General features: G+C 41.7%; 1 protein-coding gene across 1 annotated transcript in view; it reads right to left on the bottom strand.

The window, feature by feature from the left end:
• trpm6 (transient receptor potential cation channel, subfamily M, member 6) overlaps positions 1–26,437 on the bottom strand; it is a 97,554-nt gene extending 71,117 nt beyond the window's left edge. Inside the window, 14 exon segments of the mRNA XM_034169798.1 lie at positions 7,303–7,437; positions 10,540–10,593; positions 11,984–12,121; positions 14,775–14,872; positions 14,973–15,045; positions 16,362–16,485; positions 18,001–18,175; positions 18,257–18,428; positions 18,933–19,057; positions 23,332–23,545; positions 24,037–24,223; positions 25,852–25,890; positions 26,062–26,141; positions 26,246–26,437. Of these exon segments, the coding sequence (XP_034025689.1) occupies positions 7,303–7,437; positions 10,540–10,593; positions 11,984–12,121; positions 14,775–14,872; positions 14,973–15,045; positions 16,362–16,485; positions 18,001–18,175; positions 18,257–18,428; positions 18,933–19,057; positions 23,332–23,545; positions 24,037–24,223; positions 25,852–25,890; positions 26,062–26,141; positions 26,246–26,263 (1,632 nt within the window). The 5' untranslated portion in view covers positions 26,264–26,437.
• Positions 26,438–27,692: the final 1,255 nt, after the last annotated feature.

The following is a 27,692-nucleotide window of genomic DNA, read 5'->3' as shown; positions in this document are numbered from 1 at the left end:
ACAACAGTCTTCCTCCTTCAGCTTCCACCATCTGATCCTTTGTTGAGCTCTCACTCTTTTCTTCTTCTTTACCTCTAAAGTCATCCTACAAACAACCATCATATGCTGTCTCACGACACTCTCCTGCCACCACTTTACAGTCTCTGATTTCTTTTAGCTTGCATCTCCTATAAAGAATGTAGTCCGCCTGTGTGCACCTTTCTCCACTCTTATGTTACCCTGTGCTCCTCCCTTTTCTTAAAGTGGGAATTCACCACAGCCATTTCCATCCTTTTTGCAAAATCAACTACCATCTGCCCTTCCCCATTCCTATCCTTGATACCATATCTCCCCATTACTTCCCTCTCACCTCTGTTCCCTTCACCAACATGCCCATTGAAGTCTGCTTCCTATCACCACTCTTTCAATACTTGGCACACTCTCCACCACTTCATCTAACACACTCCAGAAATCTTCCTTTCTCCTTCATCTCACAACCTACCTGTGGGGCATATGTACTGATGATATTCATCATCACCCTTCAATTTCCAACTTCACAACTCATCACCCTGTCAGATACTTGCTTAACCTCCAACACACTTTTAACATCTCTTCCTTTAACCCCCTTAATGCATATTGTCGCATATATGCTACAATATTTGACTCAAATATGCAACATACCAAATGACCAGGTATGCCTGTTGTCGCAAATTTGCAACATACCAGTATTATTAGTATAACCTTATAACATACATTCTTACCAAAATACCAAAATTACTATTTATTTTTTTGTTCAAAAGTAAAATTAATAATCTCAACATTATTTACCATCTACTTAAAGGCAAAAACACACAAAACATTTTTTTATATACAGCTATATAAATTCAGGCATTAAGGGGTTAAAATGACCCCCAACACCATTTCTCTTCCACCATATATCAGCCAGCTCTCTCCCTTTACCAGTCATACTACTAACATTCAAAGTCCCCACTCTCATTGCCACCCTTCTAAGTTTTTCTTCTTCTCCCCCTGTTTGTGGAAACGTTCTCCTCCTCTTCTTCGTCATCTTCGCCCCACAAAAGACATTAATAATAATAATAATAACACATTTGAATACCCCAAATGTGCCCACTCTGGGTTTCATTTGGAACAATTACACAAATAACTATTTAAACACAAGCCCCCATCACGCGCCGTGGAGTCTCCACATATGATTTGAACACTGATGGAAGGGAAATGTTTCCTATTAACAAAACAAATGTCACATGTGATGGCGCCTTTATAGCAAAATGTGTGCATTTAATAGCTCCGATTACATTCGGAAACCGGCTCTCGTTGCAAAATGTGCTGTAATGTTGGAATGTACATGATGACATTTGGATGATTGCAACTCGGCGCAAGGTTGATGCCAGGATGCCCAGCATGGTCAGCACCTGTGTGTGCACAGACAACCCCTGGGTCCTCACCGTATTGCACTCTGGGCTGGCTGCAGTTCTGTGCGCACCTCCAGTAACAGTGGCCTTGGTAATCAAAACCAGTTTATGAGCCATTTATCCTCATTTTGACGTAAATCCTCACATTCTCCAAATACAGGCTCACGTCGGATTGAAACATTTGCAGGGTCCTCTGACAACACCACTGTTAGTGCCATTTTACGCATCACGTTGCACGTGCTTTTATATCCATCCATATAATTGCAACCGATGGGGTGTGTTAAATGTTCATCAGTGTGTCGTGATGTGCACATCACTCTGATGACTTCTTGTTTTCACACTATATAGGTTCCCAACATCACCTTTACATGTCTACAGTGGAACAATAGGCTGTAGAAACATACATACGCCAGCTTGGATTTTTACGTGACGCACCGCACATTATCACACTCACGTCACTTTTGATAAATCTGCAGGTGGATGTGGAGATGGGCGTACACCAGGTTTTTGTGCGTAAGCACGCTTTGTACATGAGGCCCCTGGAGTTTGTAAGGCTGAGCAGTTCTGAAGAAATGCTGGTCCGGGGAATTTGTGGCCCTCTTTGTTTGTACAACCCCAATTCCAATGAAGTTGGGACGTTGTGTAAAATGTAAATAAAAACAAACAGAATACAATGATTTGCAAATCCTCTTCAACCTATATTCAATTGAATAAACCACAAATACAAGATATTTAATGTTCAAACTGATAAAGTTTATTGTTTTTGTGCAAATATTTGCTCATTTTGAAATGATGCCTGCAACACAATTAAAAAAAAGCTGGGACAGTGGTATGTTTACCACTGTGTTACATCACCTTCCTTCTAACAACACTCAAGCTTTTGGGAACTGAGAACACTAATTGTCTGTCATGATTGGGTATAAAAGGAGCATCCCCAAAAGGCTCAGCCATTCACAAAGCAAAGATGGGGCAAGGATCACCACTTTGTGAACAACTGCATGAAAAATAGTCTAACAATTTAAGAACAATGTTTCTCAATGATCGATTGCAAGGAATTTAGGGATTCCATCATCTACAGTCCATAATATAATCAGAAGATTCAGAGAATCTGGAGAACATTCTACACATAAGCTGCAAGGCTGAAAGCCAACAAAGAATGATTGTGACCTTTCGATCCCTCAGGCGGGCACTGCATTAAAAGCCGACATCATGTGTAAAGGACCTTGCCGCATGGGCTCAGGAACACTTCAGAAAACATCTACAAGTGCAAGTTAAACTCTACCATGCAAAGTGAAAGCCCTACATCAAACAACATCCAGAAACACTGCCACCTTCTCTGGGCCCGAGCTCATTAGAAATGGACAGACGAAAAGTGGAAAAGTGTGCTGTGGTCTGATGAGTCCACATTTCAAATTGTTTTTGGAAATAATGGACATTGTGTCCTCTAGACAAAAGAGGAAAAAGACCATCCAGATTGCTACCAGTGCAAAGTTCAAAAGCCGGCATCTGTGATGGAATGGGGGTGTGTTAGTGCCCATGGCATGGGCAACTTACACATCTGTGATGGCACCAACAGTTCTGAAAGGTACATCCAGGTTTTGGAGCAACACATGCTGCCATCCAAGCAACATCTTTTTCAGGGACATCCCTGCTTATTTCAGCAAGACAATGCCAAGTCACATTCTGTACATGTTAGAATAGCGTGGCTTCGTAGTAAAAGAGTGCGGGTACTGCCAGAGTTCTTCAGTGGGGAAGCGCAAAAAAATAGCTGTAGACACTGTTAACCAACAAAAGAAGAAGGGGGGAAAAGAAAACATTGTTAGCTAACATACTAGGACCAAAATGGATACATTTTTAGTGCATAAATCTACCAGTGAGAAGACAGAATTTGGGGCAACCAAATAAAAAAAAAAGGAAAAGGAGAGGACGATCTTCGTTTGTTTCTCTCCACAGTGCATCCCACATCAGCCGCCTGTGCACATCAAAGACCCAGAGTCATTGCTCACACTAAACAAGAGATGAGGCTAGATGAGACTGAGACTAGATTAGAGACTAAATATGTATAAAAGGTGACGGGTCAGACTAAGGGCAGTTCAGAAGCTCCAATGACCAGTACAAATCAAGGACCAAGACGTCACCTGGTATGGCGGAGCTGGGGCCCCACCCTGGAGCCAGGCCCGGGGTTGGGGCTTGCGTGCGAGCGCCTGATGGTCGGGCCTTAGCTCACGGGGCCCAGCCGGGCTCAGCCTGAAAGAGCGACGTGGGCCCGCCATCCTGTGGGTTCACCACCTGCAGAGGGGGCCATGGGGTCGGGTGCAGAGAGGATGGGTGGCAGGCGAGGGCGGGTGGCCCAGCGGGCCCCCCACTCCACGCTCACAGCCCCTGGCTGTTGGGATGTGGAATGTCACCTCGCTGGGGGGGAAGGAGCCTGAGCTTGTGTGGGAGGTTGAGAGACCGACTAGAGATAGTCGGGCTCACTTCCACACACAGCTTGGGCTCTGGTACCCAACTCCTGGAGAGGGGGCTGGATGCTCCACTTTTTCTGGCGTTGCCCACAAGTAGAGGCGGAGAGCTGGGGTAGCATTGCTTATTGCCCCCCAGCTCAGTCGCCATGTGTTTGGCGTTCACTCCGGATGAATGAGAGGGTCACATCCCTATGCCTTTGGGTCGGGGACAGGTCTCTCACTGTTGTCTCGGCCTACGGGCAGAGCAGCAGTGCAGAGTACTTGACCTTCTTGGAGTCGCTGGGAGGGGTAATAGATAGTGCTCCAACTGGAGACCCCATTGTTCTCCTGGGGGATTTCAATGCCCACGTGGGTGGCGACAGTGAGACCTGGAGGTGGGTGATAGGGAAGCCACGGCCTCACCCCGATTCTGGACCTGAGTGGTGTTCAGTTGTTGGACTTCTGTGCTAGTCACAGTTTGTCCATCATGAACACCATGTTCGACCACAAGGGTGTCCATAAGTGCACGTGGCACCAGGACACTCTGAGCGGGAGGTCGATGATCGACTTTGTAGTCGTATCATCTGACCTTCGGCCACGTGTCTCAGACACTCAGGTGAAGAGAGGGGCTGAGCTGTCGACTGATCACCACCTGGTGGTGAGTTGGATCCGCTGGGAGGGGAGGAAGCCGGTCAGACCTGGCAGGCCCAAACATATGTGAGGGTCTGCTGGGAACACACTGGCGGAACCCTGTGTCAGCGAGGTCTTCAACTCCCACCTATGGGAGAGCTTCTCCCAGATCCCAGGGGAGGTTGGAGACATGGAGTCCGATGCGGACCCTGTTCTCCACCTCCATTGTCGATGCGGCCGCTCGTAGCTGTGGTCACAAGTCTCTGGTACCTGTGGCGGCGGCAATCCCCTGAACCCGGTTGAGGACGCCGGAAGTAAGGATGCCTCAAGCTGAAGAAGGAGTCCTACTTGTCTTTGTTGGTAAGTGGAAACCCGGAGGCAGCTGACAGGTACCGGCATGCCAAGTGTGCTGCAGGACCGTGCAGTCACAGAGTGCAAAAAACTCAGATCTGGGAGGAGTTCGAGGAGGCATGGAGGAAGACTATCGGTCGGGCTTGAAGAAATTCTGTCAAACCATCTGACGCCTCAGGTGAGGCGGAAGCAGCTCTCCACCGGCACTGTCTACAGTGCGGGTGGGGAGCTGCTGACCCTGACTGGGGATGTGTTCAGGCGGTGGAAGGAATACTTCAAGGCTCTCTCAATTCCATTGTCACATCTTCCAAAGAGGAAGCAGAGACGGGGGACTCAGAGGCGGACTAATCATTACCCAGCCGAAGTCACCGAGGTGGTCAGAAAGCTCCTGGTGGCAAGGCTCCTCGGGTGGATGAAATCCATCCTGAGTACCTTAAGTTCTATGGATGTTGTGGGACTGTCTTCGTTGACATGCCTCTGCAACATTGTGTGGCAGTCGGGGACAGTGCCTGGATTGGCAGACCGGGGTGGTGCTCCCTCTGTTTAAGAAGGGGGAACGGAGGGTGTGTTCCAATACAAGGGGATCCCACTCCTCAGCCTCCCCGGTAAGGTCTATTCCAGAGTACTGGAGAGGAGGAATTTGACCGATAGTTGGAACCTTGGATTCAGGAGGAGCAGTGTGGTTTTCGCCCTGGTCGCAGCACACTGGACCAGCTCTACACATTCCATCAGGTGCTCAAGGGTTCATGGGAGTTCGCCCAACCAGTCCACATGTGCTGGATCTGGAGAAGGCATTCAACCGTGTCCCTTGGGCCAACCTGTGGGGGGTGCTCCGGGGAGTACGGGGTCCGGAGTCCTTTGCTAAGGGCTAATCTGGTCCCTGTACAACCACAGCGGAGCTTGGTTCACATTGCCGGTAGTAAGTCAAACCTGTTTCCAGTGCATGCTCCGCCAGGGCTGCCCTTTGTCACCAGTTCTGTTCATTATCTTTATGGACAGAATTTCTAGGCACAGCCAGGGTGTAGAGGGGGTCCGGTTTGGGAACCACAGAATCTCATCTCTGCTGTTTGCGGCCGATGTGGTTCTGTTGACTTCGTCAAATCAGGACCTTCAGCGTGCACTGGGATGGTTTGCAGCCGAGTGTGAAGCGTCCGGGATGAAAATCAGCACCTCCAAATCCAAGGCCATGGTTCTCAACTGGAAAAAGGTGCCTTGCCCGCTTCAGGTCAGTGGAGTGTCCTTGCCTCAAGTGGAGGAGTTTAAGTATCTCGGGGTCGTGTTCACGACTGAGGGACGGATGGAGCGTGAGATTAACAGACGGATCGATGCGGTCACTGTATTGGACCATCGTGGTGAAGAGAGAGGAGAGTAGGGGGGCAAAGCTCTCGATTTACCAATCGATCTACATTCCGACCCTCACCTATGGTCATGAGATTTGGCTCATGACCAAAAGAACGAGATCGGGAGTACAAGCGGCGAGATGAGTTTCCTCCACAGGGTGGCTGGGCACTCCCTTAGAGATAGGGTGAGGAGCTCGGTCACTCGGGAGGAGCTCAGAGTCAAGCCGCTGCTCCTCCACGTAGAAAGGAGCCAGCTGAGGTGACCCAGGCATCTTTTCTGGATGCCTCCTGGACGCCTTGCTGGAGAGGTGTTCCGGGCATGTCCCATCAGGAAGAGGCCCCGGGGAAGACCCAGGACACGCTGGAGGGACTACGTCTCTCGGCTGAATTGGGAACGCCTCTGGGTTCTCCCGGAGGAGCTGGGGGAGGTGTGTGTGGATCTGGAGGTCTGGGCGGCTTTGCTTGAGCTGCTGCCCTCGCAACCCGACTACGGATAAAGCGGGAGAAAATGGATGGATATGTATAAAAGTTGAATTCATATTATTTATGGCAAAATGTGTTAGTTATGCCAAAGACGTTTAAAAAATTATATTTAAAATATAACAAAAGGTAAAAATAGAAGAATAGAAACAAATTTCAAAATGTTTGAAAAGGGTGTAAAATGTAGAATAGAAAGTTCTTTAAAAACATGTTTACAATGTTTACAAAGGCTGTAAAATGTGTAAATGCACAGAGTAACATTAGATGAGATTAGACAGAACTTTATTGATCCCTTGGGAAGATGCCCTCGGGGAAATTGAGGTTCCACCAGCATAATTGTATAGCAGCACACAGAGTAAGAAGCACACAGAGTATCAAAAATGAAGATCCTGCATATCAAAATCTCATACTGAATACCAAAATAAAACTTCATCAACGCACAAATATTGCCTATATATAAAAAAAAATACAAAAGGCAATAACTGATTTCACTTAGTTCTAGAGGTAATCCATTTTTCAACATTATGCTGCTTGTTACATTTTGTATTGTGTTTGGATAACTACATGGTGCTCCACTCCAGTCAAATAAGTTCTACTTGCCCAGCCTTGATGTTAATGTTAGTGTGACACAGAAGCCTGTACTACCTTGTGCTGTAGGCGACTATGGGCAGTTCTGAAATGTTTTCGGGTGTAGGTACTGCGGTATGCCCCTCCTATGAGATATTCGATCACCAGGCCCATGTCAATCAGGGACAGACGGTAACCAACTGGCAGGGAGGTCTACACATACAGAGATACAGCATCACTCATACAGTCTATGCATGTGGTTTTAATACAGTTACATTTGTACATAGGATTGTGTAATTGTTGTGGTTTACCCCTTGTCTGTACCCTTATGTTAATGGTCTTTGTGTTCTGTCTGTGCCCTTTTTGTGAGTTGTCTTTGCGTTCTGTCCCCTGTTTGTGTCTGTTGTCCTTTGTGAGTTATTTGTTGTGATGTGGCCCCCATTTGTGCCCTTGTGTTGATTATCATTGTGTTTTGTATTGTATTTTGGTGCACTGTATTTGTGTTCTGTCCCCTGTCTATGTCTGTCATTCATGTTGTTCCTCCCTGTATGCAGTCTGTCACATCTTTGAGTTCCATGTTTGTTTTCTGCCCTTATTTTCTTAACACTTGGTTGTTATGTGGTTCTCTGTTCAGTTTGAGTGTCATTATGTGATGATTTAGTTTCTACCCATCCTTGTAATTCTTTTAACGTTAGTGTTACTCTGTGTGTTCTTTTCTGTAAGTGTATCTTGTGTCTTCCCTATTCTTGCGCACCTGTCACTCGTTTGTTGATTTGTCTTCCACTATTTAAGCCTGCATTATTTCCTGTTTTGTTGCCATATTCTTCTCCTTGGTTCCCCCATGGTTTACATAAGTGTTCCATCATCTTGTTTCACTCCTTTTGTAAGTGTTGAGTGTTTGTTCCTTCCATATTATCTTCTATGAGTATTAACTATCCCGTGCTTCTCTGTGTTTCATCTCTGTTTTCTCGATGCCTCCCTCTGCCTGAGTTTTGTGGATCGTATTTTGTTCTTTGGACTCCTGTCTGAACCTTTTTCAACAGTCACTGTTGTTGGACTGTTTTCACACATGCATTGGAAAATAATCACCTTGTAATCACCCTCATTCCTCACATGGTTTCTGCCTGCATTCTCGGATTCATTTTGAAACTGCTAACACAAGAATAATGGCTTTAGACATCCTAGATTGTCAAAAAAAAGTGTAATGTTTAATTATTTACTTTATCAATGGTTCAAGAAAAAAATATTTGAATACCCCCCCCCCCCCCCCCCAAAAAAAGAAAAAAAAAAGAAAAGCCAAATAAGTGTGTATTTTAGTACGGTATTTCCTGAGTATAAGTAGTGTTTTCTTACTAGTTTGGGAGACCCTGTGACTTTTACTCCAGGGCAACTTATATACAGAAAGTTCACAAGTTTGTTATTAATAATAGTAATTATAATGACTATTTATAGAGAACTTTCCTTGGAATCAAAGCATTAAATAAAATAAACTCGCACAAAATCCCTAATTAAGAGCTCATAACACATAAACCCTTATAGTCGGTACTACTTATACAACCCCAGTTCCAGTGAGTTGGGACATTGTGTAAAATGTAAATAAAAACAGACTACAATGATTTGCAAATCCTCTTCAACCTACATTCAATTGAATACACCACAAAGACAAAATACCGTATTTAATGTTCAAACGGATAGACTTTTTTGTTTTTGTGCAAATATTTGCTCATTTTGAAATGGATACCTGCAACACATTTCAAAAAAGCTGGGACAGGGGCAACAAAAGCCTGGGAAAGTTGATGAATGCTCAAAGAACACCTGTTTGGAACATTCCACAGGTGACCAGTTAATTGGAACAGGTGAGTGTCATGATTGGGCATAAAGGAGCATCCCCAAAAGGCTCAGCTGTTCACAAGCAAAGCTGGGGTGAGATCACCACTTTGTGAACAACTGCGTGGAAAAATAGTCCAACAGTTAAAAACAATGTTCTCAAGGTTCAATTGCAAGGAATTTAGGGATTCCATCATCTACAGCCCATAATATAATCAGAAGATTCAGAGAATCTGGAGAACTTTCTACAAGGCCGAAACCAACAAGGAATGCCTGTGACCTCAATCCCTCAGGCGGCACTGCATTAAAAACAGACATCATTGTGTAATGGATCTTACCGCGTGGGCTCAGGAACACTTCAGAAAACCATTGTCAGTTAACCCAGTTTTGTCGCTACATCTACAAGTGCATGTTAAAACTCTACCATGCAAAGCGAAAGCCATACATCAACAACATCTTCTCTCGGCCCGAGCTCATTTGAAAGGGACAGACATAAAGTAGAAAGGTGTGCTCTGATGAGTCCACATTTCAAATTGTTTTTGGAAATCATGGACATCGTGTCCTCCGGACAAAGAGGAAAAAGACCATCGAGATTGTTACCAGCGCAAAAGTTCAAAAGCCAGCATCTGTGATGGTATTGGGGTGTGTTAGTGCCCATGGCATGACAACTTACACATCTGTGATGGCACCATCAGTGCTGAAGGTACATCCAGGTTTGGAGCAACACATGCTGCATCCAAGCAACATCTTTTTCAGGGACATCCCTGCTTATTCAGCAAGACAATGCCAAGCCACATTCTGTATGTTTTACAAGAGCGTGGCATCATAGTAAAGACTGCGGGCACTACACTGGCCTGCCTGCAGTCCAGACCTGTCACCCAATGAAAAGGTGTGGTGCATTATGAAGTGCAAAATACGACAATGGAGACCCCGGACTGTTGAACAACTAAAGTCATACAAGCAAGAATGGGAAAGAATTCTACTTATAAAGCTTCAACAATTAGTGTCCTCAGTTCCCAATGCTTATTGAGTGTTGTTAGAAGGAAAGGTGAGTAACACAGTGGTAAACATAACACTGTCCCAGCTTTTTGAAACGTGTTGCAGGCATCCATTTCAAAATGAGCAATATTTGCACAAAAACAATAAAGTTTATCAGTTTGAACATTAAATATCTTGTCTTTGTGGTGTATTCAGTGAATATAGGTTGAAGAGGATTTGCAAATCATTGTATTATGTTTTATTTACATTTTACACAACGTCCCAACTTCATTGGAATTGGGGTTGTATATGTTTTTTCCCCTCTTCAAAGGGCATTTTTTCACAGGTGCGACTTATAAGTATGTTATAGTACTATACATTTAATGTATGTTAAGCAGATATTTCCAAATATATGAAAGTCTTGATTGGGCATATGGGATTATGATGAGTGTCTCTAAAGTGTCTTAAAATTGGCACAAAATTATATGTTCTCATTCCAACCCACCTCACCTGTTTCACATCTTCCACAAGGTAGTGGAGGAAGTTGTATGTTTGGCCACAAGGCTGCAGTCAGAAATGACAATGTAAACATTAGTAGCAACTTGGATCTATAGATGTAAATACTGTGCACACTATTACATTCATAACTCCAAGATTTAGTCATTACAACAATTCCCAAAACTATTCTATAAACACCAAATGGGGACATGCACAGAATCACCAATCATTGGGTCCTTTGTTTTTTGTTGAAAAGTGAAATTCCTTTGTTTGTGAGAGACAGTGAGAGACAAAGGGAAACAAAAGAGGAAATGCCACAGAGAACCAAGCAAAAGTAATGTGAGATGAAAATATTTCACTTAAAATGTTTTGCGTGGCATTTCTTACTGTTTATGCCATTTTTAGATAAATGTCAGTGATTCAACAAATGGCACATTCTCTAATAGACATTCTTAAGAATACACATCTTTCTCTTTTCCCCATGTTTATACTGACTTTATATACTATAGTCACATATCTTAACTATATAATTACCTAACTAAGTATGAAGAGTTTAAATGCAAAATGCTGCAGATGCTGTTTTGTGAAGTTTGAGTTAAGATAAGCTCTGCATATAGTGGTAATCAAAGTCCAAAATGTGATATAGGTTTTTGTCAAATGCTTTTTATGTTCTTACATGGAAAGTGCACCATAATTGTTGTCAGAACACTCCAGACAGAGTGAGGTCAAATGTTTCACAAAGCCTAAATATGGTTCAAAATGAAATGACGGAAGCAAAAGCCCTGGAAATTAACAGTGATAAGCATGGGTTTTGTACAGTCTACAGTGGTTAATTGTTTACCATAATTTGCCCAAAAAGGGTCACTAAGAACTGGAAAAGTTTAAGCCCAGAGTTCTTTCAATGGTCAGTTTTTATTAAAGAGGCAAAAAAGAAAAGAAAAGAAAAACCCTCAGTGTTCTCAAGCCAATCAACAGCGTCAGTGTGACCAAAAATGTTTGGGGATTCTACCAACAAATGGCTAATGTCCAAGGTGGGCCAGTAAAGATAGGTACAGTGATGACTAATTACTATAAGTCTAAAATTGGGACACAATGGTCCTGCAATTATTGAAATATACAGCATTTTGTGACCAAAGACAATCATGAATATGGAGCATTTTCCAGAAAAATTGGTGAATGGAGCATTTTGAAGACATATCAGTTATTGTTTGTATTTTATTTTAAAAATCTAATAAAGATAGATTTGCAGAAATTTTCACATCAATTGTCTGTTCATGCTATGTCTATATCAGAGGATTTGGAGTTACTGAATTTCAAATAATAAGCTAATTCTTAAAAAATGGGGATTTTCTCAAAATAATAAAAATAAAGATATGGAGCATTTTGCTTTGAAACTATTCATATAAAGACTCCCAAATGACAAAAGTAGATTAAGCAGGTTAATGCATTATGTAACCGTGTTATAGAGCTCCTCAAGGCGATGCACAGTAAGGAAGCGGGTCATAGTCATGCCATTGTCAATGAGTAGTTTCACAAAACTGACGCGGTCCATCACCAAAGCATCCAGCATTGCCTGCTCCAGAGAACCAGCCTGGAAACAGCATAAGAAATAACAATTTCTGCAACTATGAACTAAAATGATTCCAATTTACGACCCGCGAAGTGAGAGTAGTTATGACTTCAGACCATTTTCTGTCTGTCTGCTTGCTTTTCCCTGCGATTATCAAAGCAATAACTGAAATCAATCAGCAAATCAGTGATTGAGTGGGTCTGCAACATTTTCGTAAATAACACCACAAAGGCTCTGAAATTTGGGGTTCTGGTAGATACAGTTGATGACCAGTGAACCCTCCCACATTGGTATTCTTTAACATGCACATGGACCCAGTGGTTGGCACAGCTAACCGAAAAGTTAGCTTCAATAACCATTAATAGATAAGACTTTATTGATCTCACAGTGGAGAAATTCACGTTACATCAGCTCTTAAAAAAACACACAAGATGGGTGCGAGTTGAGGAAAATGTGCATCAAACAGCGTGGTGCAAGGATAAGCAATAATAATAACAGTACTTGTAACAATACAATAAAATAAGAAAATGAGGTAGAAATAGAATATATACGAGGTCTGTCAATAAAGTATAGGTCCTTTTTATTTTTTTCAAAAACTATATGGATTTCATTCATATGCTTTTACGTCAGACCATGCTTGAACCCTCGTGTGCATGCGTGAGTTTTTCCACGCCTGTCGGTGACGTCATTCGCCTGTGAGCACTCCTTGTGGGAGGAGTCGTCCATCCCCTCGCGGAATTCCTTTGTCTGAGAAGTTGCTGAGAGACTGGGCGCTTTGTTTGATCAAAATTTTTTCTAAACCTGTGAGACACATCGAAGTGGACACGTTTCGAAAAATTTAAGCTGGTTTTCAGTGAAGTTTTAACAGCTGATGAGAGATTTGAGGTGATACTGTCGCTTTAAGGACTTCCCACGGAGCGAGACGTCGTGCAGCGGTCCCCAGGCGCCGTCCATCAGCCTGTTTCATGCTGAAAACCTCCACATTTCAGGCTCTATTGATCCAGAACGTCGTGAGAGAACAGAGAAGTTCAGAAGAAGTCGGTTTCAGCATATTATCCGGATATTCCACTGTTAAAGGAGATTTTTTAATGAAAGACGTGCGGGTGGATTGCAGCGTCGGCTCGCAGCCGCCGCGACGCTCCGCCACAGGAAAAACACCTCCGTTGGAAGCCTTAAGGACAAGTTGGAACATGTCCAGCTGTTAAACAATTCTCATATACTCACTCCACTGAAAGCCATCAAAAGCCGCCTGGATTTTACAAATGGTTATCAACACGGAGGTGTTTTTTCCTGTGCCGCCGCACCGCGCCGGCTGCGTCCCGACGCGTGGACCCGTCCGCACGTCTTTCATTAAAAAAAAATCTCCTTTAACAGTGGAATATCCAGATAAAATACTGAAACCGACTTCTTCTGAAACTTCTCTGTTCTCTCACGACGTCCTGGATCAATAGAGCCTGAAATGTGGAGGTTTTCAGCTTGAAACAGGCTGACGACGGCGCCTGGGAGCGCTGCACGATGTCTCGCTCCGTGGGAAGTCCTTAAAGCGACAGTATCACCTCAAAATCTCTCATCAGCCGTTAAAATTTTCACCGAAAACCAGCTTCATTTTTCGAACCGTGTCCACTTCGATGTGTCTCACAGGTTTAGAAAAAATTTTGATCAAACAAAGCGCCAGTCTCTCAGCAACTTCTCAGACAAAGGAATTCCGACGAGGGGCTGGATGACTCCTCCCACAAGGAGTGCTCACAGGCGAATGACGTCACCGACAGGCGTGGAAAAACTCACGCATGCACACGAGGGTTCAAGCATGTCTGACATAAAAACATATGAATGAAATCCATATAGTTTTTGAAAAAAATAAAAAGGACCTATACTTTATTGACAGCCCTCGTATGTATATATATATATATATATATATATATATATATATATATATATATAGTGTATGATTTTAGGGTTTACAAATGTTTTTGATTGTTAAACTTTACTCACTTCATCAGCAAAAAAAAAAAAAATAATAAAATGTTAGCAGACTGAAAGTTAGCGGAAGCTAGTTGGTCCGCTGATGGTTTTCAAAGTTAGCTGAAAAGCTAATCCGCAAACAAAAAAGTTAGCTTTGCTAATAGCAGAACTGTGACCACCACTGCATGGACCATACCGTTAAATAGACAGACAGACCTATCAAACTGCTTGTGAAGGCATGTTGCTAATCATAGGGTCCTGGTGGCAACTAAGGCCACTGTCACTTGTTTTTGTGTGTTTGTGTGTGTGTGTGTAAATGTTCTGTGAACCATTAAACCTTTGACCCCAAAATGTTACAATTATGTGATGTGATTTATTTTCGCCTCTCCTGTTTTTGCTCAAGATCACCACAGCGGATCTGGTATGCATCAACATGTTGATTTGGCACAAGTTATGCTCTTCCTGACGCAACTCCAGACGTACATGATGCATGGGGCACAGGTGGTCTTGAACCAGAGTCCTTCTCTTTGTGATGGAAGCGTGCTAACCACATGTGCCAGTTATTTAATTTGGCATGATATCATAGTTACTGGTAAGTTTGAACATGGTCATAGGTGAAGGCAATAAAAGTCATGGGTGTTGCAGTTCTTATATTTGCAGTTATCATGTGCAATTATGGCCTTTAATAAGACAAATGATTGGTCGGTCTTACTTCCCAATTCCGTCCGGACACCAGGACCTCTTTCTGCGCAACGTCAGCCCTGTCCCATGCTAGGGCTATACTTAGCTGCTCTGCTGGACTGGCATTTGTGCCTGTTCATCAAAAACCACACAGCCAAAAACAATAAGCAACATTTAAATGTCAGCAGTCACAAACTGTAATTCTGTATCATAACCAACAGCAGTACGGTACCTTTAAGTGAAGAGGTCAAAATGGCTGCATCTGGTCCCATCTGGTCCTCTGACTCTGAGTCAAAAATAGTTATCTGACAAGCAAACACATTCAAACACTGAGCTGGAAGGGTTACTGAAAACTGTATTGTGGTACACTAGTAAGTATTCACTAAAAATATTACCTGTAATATATATTCAAGGCATCACAACACACAAGTAATGTAACTTGATCGATTTTTATAGTGTTTAATAATTGTTATCTTTCACCCAATAAAATTGCACCACCATAGAACCACCATTTGATACATAAAATCTGGGATCTACAAATTAAATTATATATATTGCTAAAATGGCTTATAATGTGAAAACCTGATTTATTTATTTTTTTCGTCAGAGACTATGTATTAATTTGTGAGAAACTGACAGAAAATCCACCAAGTCATCTTACAGTGTTAAAGAAAGATTAAAAAGATTCCTAGATCTCCCCCATTAATTGGATCCATCCCAAAAGCTACTGGATTCCTCGTTGGCCCACCAACCCACCCCTCCACCAAGTTGCATGAGAATCAGTTCTGAATTTTTTACCTAATCCTGAAAAAAGACAAACAGCACTAACAACATCACCTCCTTGGCTGAGGTAAGGAGATTTATGGAGCAGTAGTACTCATAAACCCAAAGTGTTTTAAATACATAACAACTAGTTTTATGTTTCATGAATAAATCCAATCTCTTTGAAATACAAACAACCGGTTTAACCAACAAATATGTCTCATATTATGTTTATCAGTTTATGTTAAAACTATGTCATCCAACTGGATGTAAATCTTATTAAAATACATAAATCTTAGTAGTAAGCATAAACATTTGTTTTGACTGCAGCACTGTTTATGACGATATCCTGGAAAAAGCGTTGTGTTTTTTTTTCGGCTATATATTTGAAGGCCTTGACCTTTGATTAATCTCCAAAAGTTAAATCATCTGGAGACACTCAACCAAAAACATTTGCACCTCCAAAACAATAGAATAAGATCAGATGTCCTCAGGAAGGACAATCGGTAGCTAAAATACACAGCACTCCGATGTGGCACCGTGTAGCGGCTGCACTCTGCATTGTGTTGTTATGACTCCGCCCATTCGCTCCCCTCGGGACGCGAACTCACGAGCTCTGGCATGGGAGTCGGACTCTGTAACCAGAAGGCTAAAACCCAAGGCTCTGGCCTTGTGATCAGAGAATCCTTTTGAGCTGTTGGGAGTGAGGTTTACTAACTACATCTGCACAGCGACACCTGCTGGCCTCTGTTACTACCACCGTCCCCTTTTGTTTGCATTAAAGATAAAATAATGATTTTTTTAAAAGTGTTTTTCCCTTTCTTCAGTGTATCCACAGGATTTTGGAAGAATGACTTACAGACTGTCTATGGTCCATACACTGCAGGAGGAGAGTGTAGAGGCGAGAAGCTTCTGTCTCCTCTACTGAAAGCACATTTGCAATACTAACGAGGAAGCCATCTTTAATGTCAGCATCCAACTGCCTAAAACAAACAAAGTATTAAAATTATGACTGTTAACATTTACATCACATAATTTGTCAGGTTAGCCATGCATTAGGTCCAAAAAAACCTTGGAACCAGGTTCTAGTGGCTGATGGGTGTGTGATGGTGGTATGGTGTGTTATTTATTTGAAGATTGTAGACTTGAGGGTGTATAGACCTAAAGCAGACAGTTCTGGCAACACAGTGCCATTTTTGTCATTCCAAAGACTTGAAATCAGTGACTTCAACTACTGGAAAACAGTAGAGAGAATCATAAAATAGCATTCAAGGCCCGTTAGATCTTCCACTTCATTCTGGATCTGAAGAAGTTTGAAAATGCGTACTTGATTGACCTATTCCAGTCGTCAGGTCAATGCAAATCATCAACATGCCTGTACAAAGAGTTGAGTTACATGGGGAAGTGATGGTGTAGTGCTTAAGCAGTGAGACCAGATGATCCTCGGTTCAAACCCCCATCTGGCTGTAAAATCACTTAGGGCCCTTGGGCAAGGTCCTTAATTCCAAAGTTGCTCACAGTGTGTAGTGAGCGCCTTGCAAGGCAGCACCCTGACATTGGTGTGTGAATGCGAGGCATTACTTACTGTAAAGTGCTTTGAGCTTCTGATATTGATGAAGAAGTGCGATATAAATGCAATCCATTTACCCATCCTGAGTTGTGTACTTAGTCCTTGAAGGAGATGTGGTTTTGTCAAGTGTCAACCCAATTTAGACATGTAGTTCCCCACCACATGTATGCCTAACAGACAAACTGAATTTAAATTTGATGTCTCCAAAATACATAAGCATACCAAATGGAAAATGGCAGCTCTCCCTGGTTTTTCCATGATCAAAGCCATACACACACACACACACACGCCCACAGAGGCTACTTGGCTATTATAATGTAGATGCATATGCTTCCACAATGAAAATAAATTGAAAACAACATTCCAATGAAATATGAGCAAACACTTGTCGATGTGTCTTGTGCAGTTCAGTTTAAGTGGAAGGATAGGTGCCACGGACTGGTTGACATCATGTAAATACTACACTTGTGGGGCTATGTCAGCAGGCATTGGGCGAAAGGTGGGGTACACCAAAGACAAGTCGCCAATCTATCGCAGTGCCACATATAGACAGACAATCACATTTACACTCTCACCTATGGTCAATTAGAGTTACAAATTCAAATAACCTGCACGTTTTTTGGAACCCGGAGTTCTGGGAAGGAACTCTTGTAAATACGCTTAGAACATGCAAATTCTGTACACAAGGGACCAAGTGGGAAGCAAACCTATGATCTTGCAGTGAGGTAACCTTGCTAACCACTAAGGCACCGTGCTGCCCACACCAGTATTCCCTATCACTTAAATGGCAAGGTGGGTATGAACTTGCACCCTCTGCGCAACTCGTTTTTGTATCTGCCTTCACAACAGGATACTCAGTGTGATTTGAATGTCAGTCAGGATCTCCAAATTTCTTCTACTTCCTCTGGATACATTAAAGTATACTTACCTGTTTATAGCAGTTTGCTTGTGTAAGAAGGCAAGAAGGTCAGCAGCCCTGCCTGATCCCTCAAACACAAACACGGGTATAGGAGGCACGCTGCTAACACACTCCAGCACTGTGGATACAATGTTAGGTCCTCCCTCCACCACCACACATACCACTGGGACTCCTTGGTTCAGTCCTATAGAGTGATTGGCAGAGTAGGTATCATGTGCTTTCCTAAGTTATTCAAAAAGATGTACATGCAGACACACTGACTCACGAGGGTGTATCTTCTGCAGCTGGATGTGTTTCTCAAGCTTCCGCCTAAAGCCTTGCTGGCAACCATATTTTCCCAAGGTTCCATCATCCACCAACAAAAAGTGGGAGTGGAAACCATTAAGACTGGCCCTCTTACTCAGGGGTTGGCGCAGTGGCTGATAGGGCCTGAACACCTGAGGAATGTTGAAGGAAACCAAATCAAAATCTGAGCTACAAACCACAACAGTGCAGGACTCAACTGGAATACTGTATGTTTGAAATGTAATCATAGTCAGATCATGATTCAAGCATGAAACATAAACATAACACATAATTCGAGGGGCGACTGAGAAGTTTTGAACTGGATCCAGAAAAAGTAGGGCGTTGTTCTCTATCTGTTGCATTCTGAGAAACCAACATTTCTCAGCACTGCAGTGAGACAAAGCCACACATTCTTGACAATTATACATTATACTGTATGTCTTACCACCACTGCAGTATCATAGTGTCCACTGGAAATGACTATTAATTCTCAGTTTCACAATGCATATGCTAACATTTTTTTTTGTACTGCAAAGAAGCCCTACTGTGTGTATATTGAGTAGGTCCTCTGCAAATCAATGCATCCCGACTCATAAATCTATGAATACTGTCAAAATGTTAAGGAGGAGTAATGTTGTTGAACAATAAATACTCACATCTGTGCCGATCAGGTCTTTGCTGTTGTCAATCACACCCCAAGGTGTGAGCCCAACTGTGTTTCTCTTCCTCAGGTTATGGCTCCCAAATACTTTTACTGCCTCACCAACATACTTAGACACACCTAGAGAGGATGTGAATACAGCTGATGAAACAACGCAACACAACACCCACACACATTCTATTTGAGGTTTAACTGATTTATAAAAGGAAAAATGGCCAGTTTTGGCTTGTTTGATTATGAGGAGTCAAAAGAAAAACCTCTAGCAGCTTCAATAAATCTTAGAAGCAGGATTCCAGCCAAGTCTGATGCAAAAAGGTTTATTCGTCAAAAGGCAGTTGACAGGTATAATCCGGGGCAATTCCGGGATTATCCCATCCTAGCTCTGCTTGGGCATCTTTTTATATTCTCTTGGGAAAGCTCCCTCCACCCTTCTTCTAAAACTCTTCCCTTTTTTGTTTTTGATATTTCTAAAAAAAAAGTAGCCTGAAATAATTGTCATACCAAAGGCTCGCTGGAATTGCCGGGACTTTCCAAGCCTCGCTGGGATTTTACAGGATGATGTCATTTGTGACCCATCTTGGTCCAGTTTTCTCCCATTTTCTCCTCCTGGGGCCTCTTTCACTCACACAATTATTTTTTTCATTTTCAATTCATTTTTTTAAATATAGAATTTAAAATATTGTGGACATTATTAAAATCACCCAAGCCATGCGTACATTTTATTCAAAAGTATTCTTTGTCAATTATTAAACTCACTTTTGTACTTGTTTGGTAAGTGATCAAACATTAAGTGTTGTTTACATACAGTTAGCTCAGAATTAATGACTAAATCAAAAATAATACATGATTAAGGACCCCTTCACACATAGAATGAATGTGGCTGAATTGCACACGAAGCAGGAATCATATGCAATACGTCTCAAATCGGAGCTGCCTCCAATGCCTCGTACACTTGTTGCTACAACTATTTGCGCACACCAGCGGCTGAAAGACAGTGTCACCTGTGAGAGCACATTCGATCCCTCTCACAGCAGGTGTCGGCCAAATTCCAGGTGACACACATGAACATCTAACACTGCTCGTTTGGCACTTACAAAATGTGTGGCCATTCGCACTGTTAGCACGGCAATAGTGAGCAGACGATCACTTTCGAGCTGGCTCTGTAGTTTGTCTAAGTGCCTCCATGAGTGTGGTGTTGCAAAACAGCAACACACGTGGCATGCCAGAGTGCCGCGTGTGTGTTGTGCCCCCCCATCCGCAACACATGTGGCAGATGTGCTGTGGATGGGGGAGGAATAACTAAATAGCAGTAAAAATAACAAAAAAGAAATGATCACATAACACAGACAGAGTGACACAGTGTGTGACAAAAAAATTACAGAATTAAGAAAAATTACAAATGCTACACACCCAACTTCCAAGGTGCACACATGAAGGTCTCCAGAGAGTTAGAGTGACCTTAGTAAAGAGCAAAAGATACATACCATATTTTCTGGAGGCACAGGTTTTTTAGTAGTTTGGGAGGTGCTGCAACTTATACTTGAATGGGGAAAAAAGTAATGGAGGCAATCAACTCGCATACAGCACATATCTGCAACTATTTATAGCACCCATATTAAATCGATAAATTATTTTACTATAAATCTGTGATCAAGCTCAACACAATGATACCGCCTCTCTCCCACAGTGCTCACAATTTTTTTTGTGATGAAACACGTCCATTAACAAACTGGTCTATAAGGGTGATTCTTTAACTACGGGCACTATTGGCCTTGTAAATGTAATTTCCACCACACCATTGCCTTACAATATAAAGCACCTTGGGGCAACTGTTTGTTGTGATTTGGCACTATATACATGTGCTCTGATGTCACTGTTTATCTCCATAGAAACTACCCAAACAATCTTTCATACAAACTGTTTAAAGGGACATTACAGTGTTGTGATGGAAATTACGGCAATAGTGTGGGACAACTACATTTTGTTTAAAAAAATCACAACAGTTGTATGACATTGAATACCCCAATTATGTTTTGATTATTTTACTGATATTTTATTCAGAGATATTTTAAAACATTAGAAAAAACGTTTCTTTACCATTCATTTTTATCATTGAAGATCAAAATTCTGGGTGTGGGACAAGCACAAAACGGCAATATTTGCATATAATGATGCTGAAAAAAGGTGAAAAAGTCATCATAGACTACTAGAACAAATTTCTTAACACACTTTCATTGTAAATATAACTATAAAAGTGTGAAATTTCCCCTTTTTTCTGTTTTTCATACAATATGATCAAAGGACATAATAAGTGCCCGTAGTCTAAGAATCACCCATAAATGAAACTGACAAATATGATGTTAAAAAGAACAAAAAGTCTCCCTTTGACAATGCTGGACCAGAGATATTTTCCATAATGCATGTCTGTTTCTACTGTAAAAAAAAAAACAAAAACAAATCAACAAATGAATTGGGAGTCCTGGTTACACAATCCACAGACTGACAGACAGACAGAGTGACTCCGATACACCCCTCCAAATTTTTGTTTGTGGGGCCTAAAATTGAAACATTTAAAATCAATTTAAAAATGGAATTTAGGACACACTCACTTACTTGCAATGCAGTATGCTAATGGTAAATTATACAATATGTTGTCACCTCAAATATTTTAATGTTAATAAGAGCATTCTTCATTTATGAACACCAATTCATGTTTGGGAAAAGCAGCATGTTTACTGTGCATGTACAGAATTATAAACGAGGCCCCCTGGCGACCTGCGCTAGCTTACTGAAAATATTCATTCACGGTCACGGTCGCAGCACAGTAAGCAGCTCTGTCCACCCTTCCCTATCATCAGCCATATCCTGTAGTTCTTCCTGGGTTATCCCAAGCCAGCTGGGAAATATAATCCTTTCAGTGTGTCCTGGGTCTTCCACGTTGCCTCCTCCGTAGGGAGACAACCAGTGGGCATCCTCATCAGGTGCCTAAACCACCTCAGCTGGCTCCTTCTGATGTGAAGAAGCGGCGGCTCTACTCCAAGTCTGTTCCGGATAGTCGAGCTTCTCACCCTGTCCAGGAGTGTAAGGCCAGATATCCAACGGAGGAATTTCAATTCCGCCACTTGTATCTGCAATCTTGTTCTTTCAGTCAAAGCTCAAAGCCCAAAGCTCATGCCCAAAGGCGAGGATAGGAGCATAAACTGAGTGGTAAATTGAGAGCCTCGCATTCCAGCTCAGCTCCTGCTTCACCACAATAGCATTCGTAAAATTTCAGATGCCACCCCACACCATCTATTGATCTCACGCTCTAACTTACCCACACCTGTGATACCCCTGTCACACTCAAGCATGAATAAGCCCAAATGCCACACGAATGAGGATTCAAGCTACATTTGGGCAAATATGACCTGCATTCGAATTCCTTGTGCAGCATTCTTACAGCAGTCGGCACATTTGTGAAGCCAGGGCACATGCACTCTACACTTGTGTTGTGCTCGTGTTGGGTTTCGTGTTGTGATCTTTTTATTCTTTGTCTTTCTTATTTTATTTTTACGTGTTTTGCTCTGTGTTGTGTCCGCATTTGACCGGCCTCTGGGTAGTAGACCTGGCTTTGGGATCTGCTGCACAAATGTGCGTGAATCATTTGTGGCGGCTTTGACATACATTCTGGGTATTTGTACGGCATTCATACATGGCTGTACAAATGTCTGTCCCTCACGAATGTGGCTCGAATATTGGTTGTTTTTCCCATTTGGGCTGATTCATGCTTCATTCGTGTGACGGGGCCCCTAACAAGACCCTGAGATACTGTACCTAAACTTTTAAATATAAATATAATATATAATATATAATTATAATATTATATAATATATAATATATATAAATATAAAAATATCTTTAAATCAGGCCGTCATAGATGTAAAAGAGATTAAATCCAGTTAAATCAGTTGTCTCAATATTATATCTGATTTAATAATAATAATAATAATAATAATAATAATAATGTACTTTGTTTAAAGCCATTTATAATGTGTTTAAAGTGGAATAAATCAGCTAATTTGAGTTTAAAAATGACAAATAACACTGAAAATAAAAAATAAAAAGCTGTTAAAAAACGCGACTTTTCTTTTTTCCTCGACAAATTATTTAATCACCTTTCAAAACAAAATTATTGTTCTAACAATCACATAATAGATTAATCAACTAATTACTTCTGTACTTTCCCACAGCATGATTCCTGCTGTGACTAGTTTCCTCAAATGAGGCTGTCCAGTAAAAAAAAAGGATTAATCACACCACTACAATACCACACTGATGTGTGAAAGTCAAAAAATGAGTAAGAAATATTATAGGCACAAACACACATAAATCATGCAGTTATTTACAACACCAACCGGTATTAATGCCATCAGTGAGTATCCACGCGCCTGTGCTGAGGGCAGCAGTGATCAGTCCTTTGCTGAAAGCTTGCTTCACTTTAGGTGGCAGCGTGAAGTTTTCTGTGCCTCCGTGCACAGTCAGGAGCAGCTTGGGTCTCTCCATCTGCCACTCCCTCAGCATCAGCTGGAGCAGCAGGTCTGGGTTTGAGTCCACAGCCACACGAGCATACTGCAGAGGAAATACACTGAACTGCTTCTGGCTTTTTCTTAACTTACATTATCATTTAATCAGGTACTAATGACATAAAATTGCTCAGAGAACACAACGGCGCCACCCTCCATGTAGAGTAAATATCCCATGGGCTTTTAAACACACACACACACACACACACACACACACACACACACACACACACACACACACACACACACATTTTCAACCACTTAGTCCAATTAAGGGTCGCGGGGGGCTGTTTGTCCACACAAACAGCATGTATTTTGATCATACTGGCAATATTACATTATGAATCCCATATTTAAATGCTAAAAAATCAAATTATAGTGGTGCCAAAGAAAATTCTTTTCATGACTTAAATTTTTAAAAACCCAGAGGCCATACAGCTTTAACTTCAAGAGTCATCACTTGAAAGACAGAAAGAAATACAGAAAGAAAGAAAGAAAGTTGAAATAAGCTAACTTCCCTTGAGCAGATTCACACACCTTAGCTCGACAGACACGTGTGGCGCTGTTGTGGAAGTCGATTGTGCCATACGCATTGGTATTACTGAGCTTAGTGTGAAGCTCCATGGACCAGTTCTCCTCCTCATGTCCAGGACCAGTATTGAGTGATATGGGGGAAATGGAAGCTTCCCAATTGTGTTCTCCAATCAGGCGGCCACAACAGCACCTAGCCAATAGAAACAAACATGAATTAAATGTCATTTGTCTTGTGTCAATATGCAGATCCACGGCAAATAAACTGTGGTTACCCTGAGCGAATGGGAGCAGCTAAAAGACGAAAAATTGATCTTGTGTTTAAATAGAAGAAAAATCTATTAGAAAGGTTACTTTATCACCTACATCTATTTGTTGGCTTTTGGTTTTCTTTAAATGTGGGAGAAGCACCTGGAGGAAACCCAGACAAACATGCAAACTCCACAGAGAAAAGACACAGGTCGGAATCAAACCCATGACCTTCTTGTTGTGAAGCAACAGTGCTAACCACAAACCTACCAGATGCTAGTACAATGACTCAAATTATTCTGATCCCATTTTCATGAACCTTGAAAGATTTGGATTGAGCTAGAAATACATTCCAGAAATCTTTGCTATGATTTTTCCAAAGGTGCAAAGTAATTTTATTGTCCATTGAGACCAGCATCATCCAGGACAGCAGCCCTGAACCAACAATGACTTTCCATATGTAGGCAGCTCCACATTCCTTTTCTGCAACTGTTGAAATAATTGTTTTCCTATTAATAGACAGCCTGCATTGACACTTTGGATTCTATATCTGGTGGCTTTCCTTTGACTGGTCTCCTGCTCGAAATCCAATTTGTAGTTTTATTTTTTTAAAATAACTTACTGAGAAGTTTATATATTTTCAACATTTTTGCTTCTAGTTATAGCAAATTAACACAAGCATCAGTGGCCTCTGTGGCCAACAGCTCCTACAATTAGGAACAAAACTTCACACTGTCTTTATTTTATGCTGTGATCACTATGAATGTTGAAAAAATGACAACATGACCCTAATAGGAAATTCACTAGATCCTCAACTGTATCTACCAGAACCCCAAATTTCAGACCTGAATATGTTTTTACAGTGTTACAGTAATTTTGCCAACTCACTGACTCCATTAATCCTCTACTTGTTCTGCCAATCGCAGGGCAAAGTTGGGATTTGTCTACAAGTCTGAATGATTTGGATCAAATGATCTTGTGTCATTAGAATTAATGTATTGTGGTGTTAATTTCGGTAAACATTGAAAGAAACTGTGGTGTGCAATCTTTGATTGGTTTGATTTCTGTATACAGTTACAATAATGACTCTTTAATAAAATAATGATTGCTTGCACTTGTTCTTAGCATGGCTCACTGGAGTTCCACCACTTTGAGCATGTGACCCATTAAAATATGTGCGTGGTCATCTCAATAATGCACTTTTTTATGTTACTCTGGTTTTTTATGTTTCCCGTTTCTTCAGCTTTGTAAAAACTTTGTAACTATTCAAATGGTCTAAACAGTGGGTCACCCCGTTGAGTCTGGTCTGCTTGAGGTTTCTTCCTCAACATCATCAGGAGTTTCTGCTTACCACTGTCACCTGTGCGCTTGCTCGAGGGGTTAGTAAGATTAGACATTAGTCATGTGAAGCGCCTTGAGGCAGCTTTGTTGTGATTTGGTGCAATATAAATGAAATAAATTAAATTGTCTATAAGAATGGTCTTACGAGACATCAGAGGAAACAAAAGAAGAAAAGGAACTTAAAACGTTGTGGTGAAATAATAATAAAAAATAGCAAAACTTCACAAATACCTGATCAAGCTTTGACATACTTGGCACACTGGTACACATCTGTAATAAGACACAGGAAAATACAGGATTAAAGAATCCACATGATCCCTACTCCTGCAAGAACTGGAAAGAGGCAACAGGTTCATCCTAAGCAAACAGCTCTGTATTTATGCTCAGCCTTACCAAATGTTGTATTTGGTGACATATAAATGTATTTAGATGTCACATTACCTGTGTAGCTCTCGAGAGGAAGAGATGAACTTCACACACTCTCTCCTGAAGAAGGTTTCTTCAATCCAAGATTTTCGTAACTGGTATTAGAAAAGAAAATGTTTACTGATAGAGAACAAAGATGGAAGCAGCTTTGGTCTCAAACACGCGAAATACAAGATCTGTTTAAAAAAAAATCAGTGACCTTTTCAGTGAAGTTCATGTCAGACAGACATCCAAAGAAAGCTGAATTACTCTCTTAAAATCACGCAAAAAAGTTGATCATTCTGCATTCATGTTTTCCTGGTGGTTTTACGGTCTGTCCTGCTCCTTCTCTGCATTTCCTCAGCCAGACATTTAACAATGAGACCAGCGTTGTTGAGGGAAATGCCCACGCATATCCTCTTCCTGAGATTGATACACTGTACGCGGTTTGGATCTGGTGTGTTCGCTTGCTGGATTATGCTGTGTAAACAGCATTTTTTACTGCAGAGGTACCACAGCTGTCAGTGTTTTTAGAACAAACACATTTCTTCATAGGCAATTAAAGACCACCAGTTTATTGTCTGCTGCAATGGAAATTAGAACCTACTCTGGTATGACTTAATGCCATCGAGTGGTGAAGTCGCAGATTGCTTTATGTCAGTCATCAGTTCCAACCACTTTTTCAATTCTTTGTTGATGGGGATTCACGCTTCCTTGCCTTCTCTTGTAATAAGGCAGTGGTGTCCAAAGATGTTCCAGAAAGGGCCAAGAGGGTGCAGGCTTTCTTTGCAACCACTGACTCCAGCAGGCGATTTCACTGATTAACATCCAGAAGAACCAAGACAGTGCAGGCCACCAGGCAAACAACAACCCACGCCAAGCCATAGATATTTTCTTAATTGCATTTTCATTTATTTATTTCATTTTCATTTATTTATATATCGCCAAATCACAACAAGGTTGCCTCAAGGCACTTCACACAAGTAAGGTCTAACCTTACCAACCCCAGTGGTAAGGAAAAACTTCCTCTGAGGAAGAAACCTCAAGCAGACCAGACTCAAAGGGGTGACCCTCTGCTTGGGCCAATATTGGGCCAATTAATAACACCAATGAATAAAATTGACCAAATATTCATTCAATTTGATGTCAACAATCGTTTTGGTGAATCCACAGCACTTTGATTCTGGTATTATCTCACACAAACACTGACTCCAGCAGGCGATTTCACTGATTAACATCCAGAAGAACCAAGACAGTGCAGGCCACCAGGCAAACAACAACCCACGCCAAGCCATAGATATTTTCTTAATTGCATTTTCATTTATTTATTTCATTTTCATTTATTTATATATCGCCAAATCACAACAAGGTTGCCTCAAGGCATTTCACACAAGTAAGGTCTAACCTTACCAACCCCAGTGGTAAGGAAAAACTTCCTCTGAGGAAGAAACCTCAAGCAGACCAGACTCAGAGGGGTGACCCTCTGCTTGGGCCAATATTGGGCCAATTAATAACACCAATGAATAAAATTGACCAAATATTCATTCATTTTGATGTCAACAATCGTTTTGGTGAATCCACAGCACTTTGATTCTGGTATTATCTCACACAAACAGTCTAAAAGTTTGAAGAAAAAAGTAGGTGAACATGCACCCTGAGATCTGTCA

The sequence above is a fragment of the Thalassophryne amazonica genome, chromosome 5, assembly GCF_902500255.1.
Source record: "Thalassophryne amazonica chromosome 5, fThaAma1.1, whole genome shotgun sequence".
In the NCBI taxonomy this organism is placed as follows: Eukaryota; Metazoa; Chordata; class Actinopteri; order Batrachoidiformes; family Batrachoididae; genus Thalassophryne; species Thalassophryne amazonica.
The sequence above is the reverse complement of the archived record's forward strand: the minus strand, read 5'-3'. Positions and strand labels throughout refer to the sequence as shown.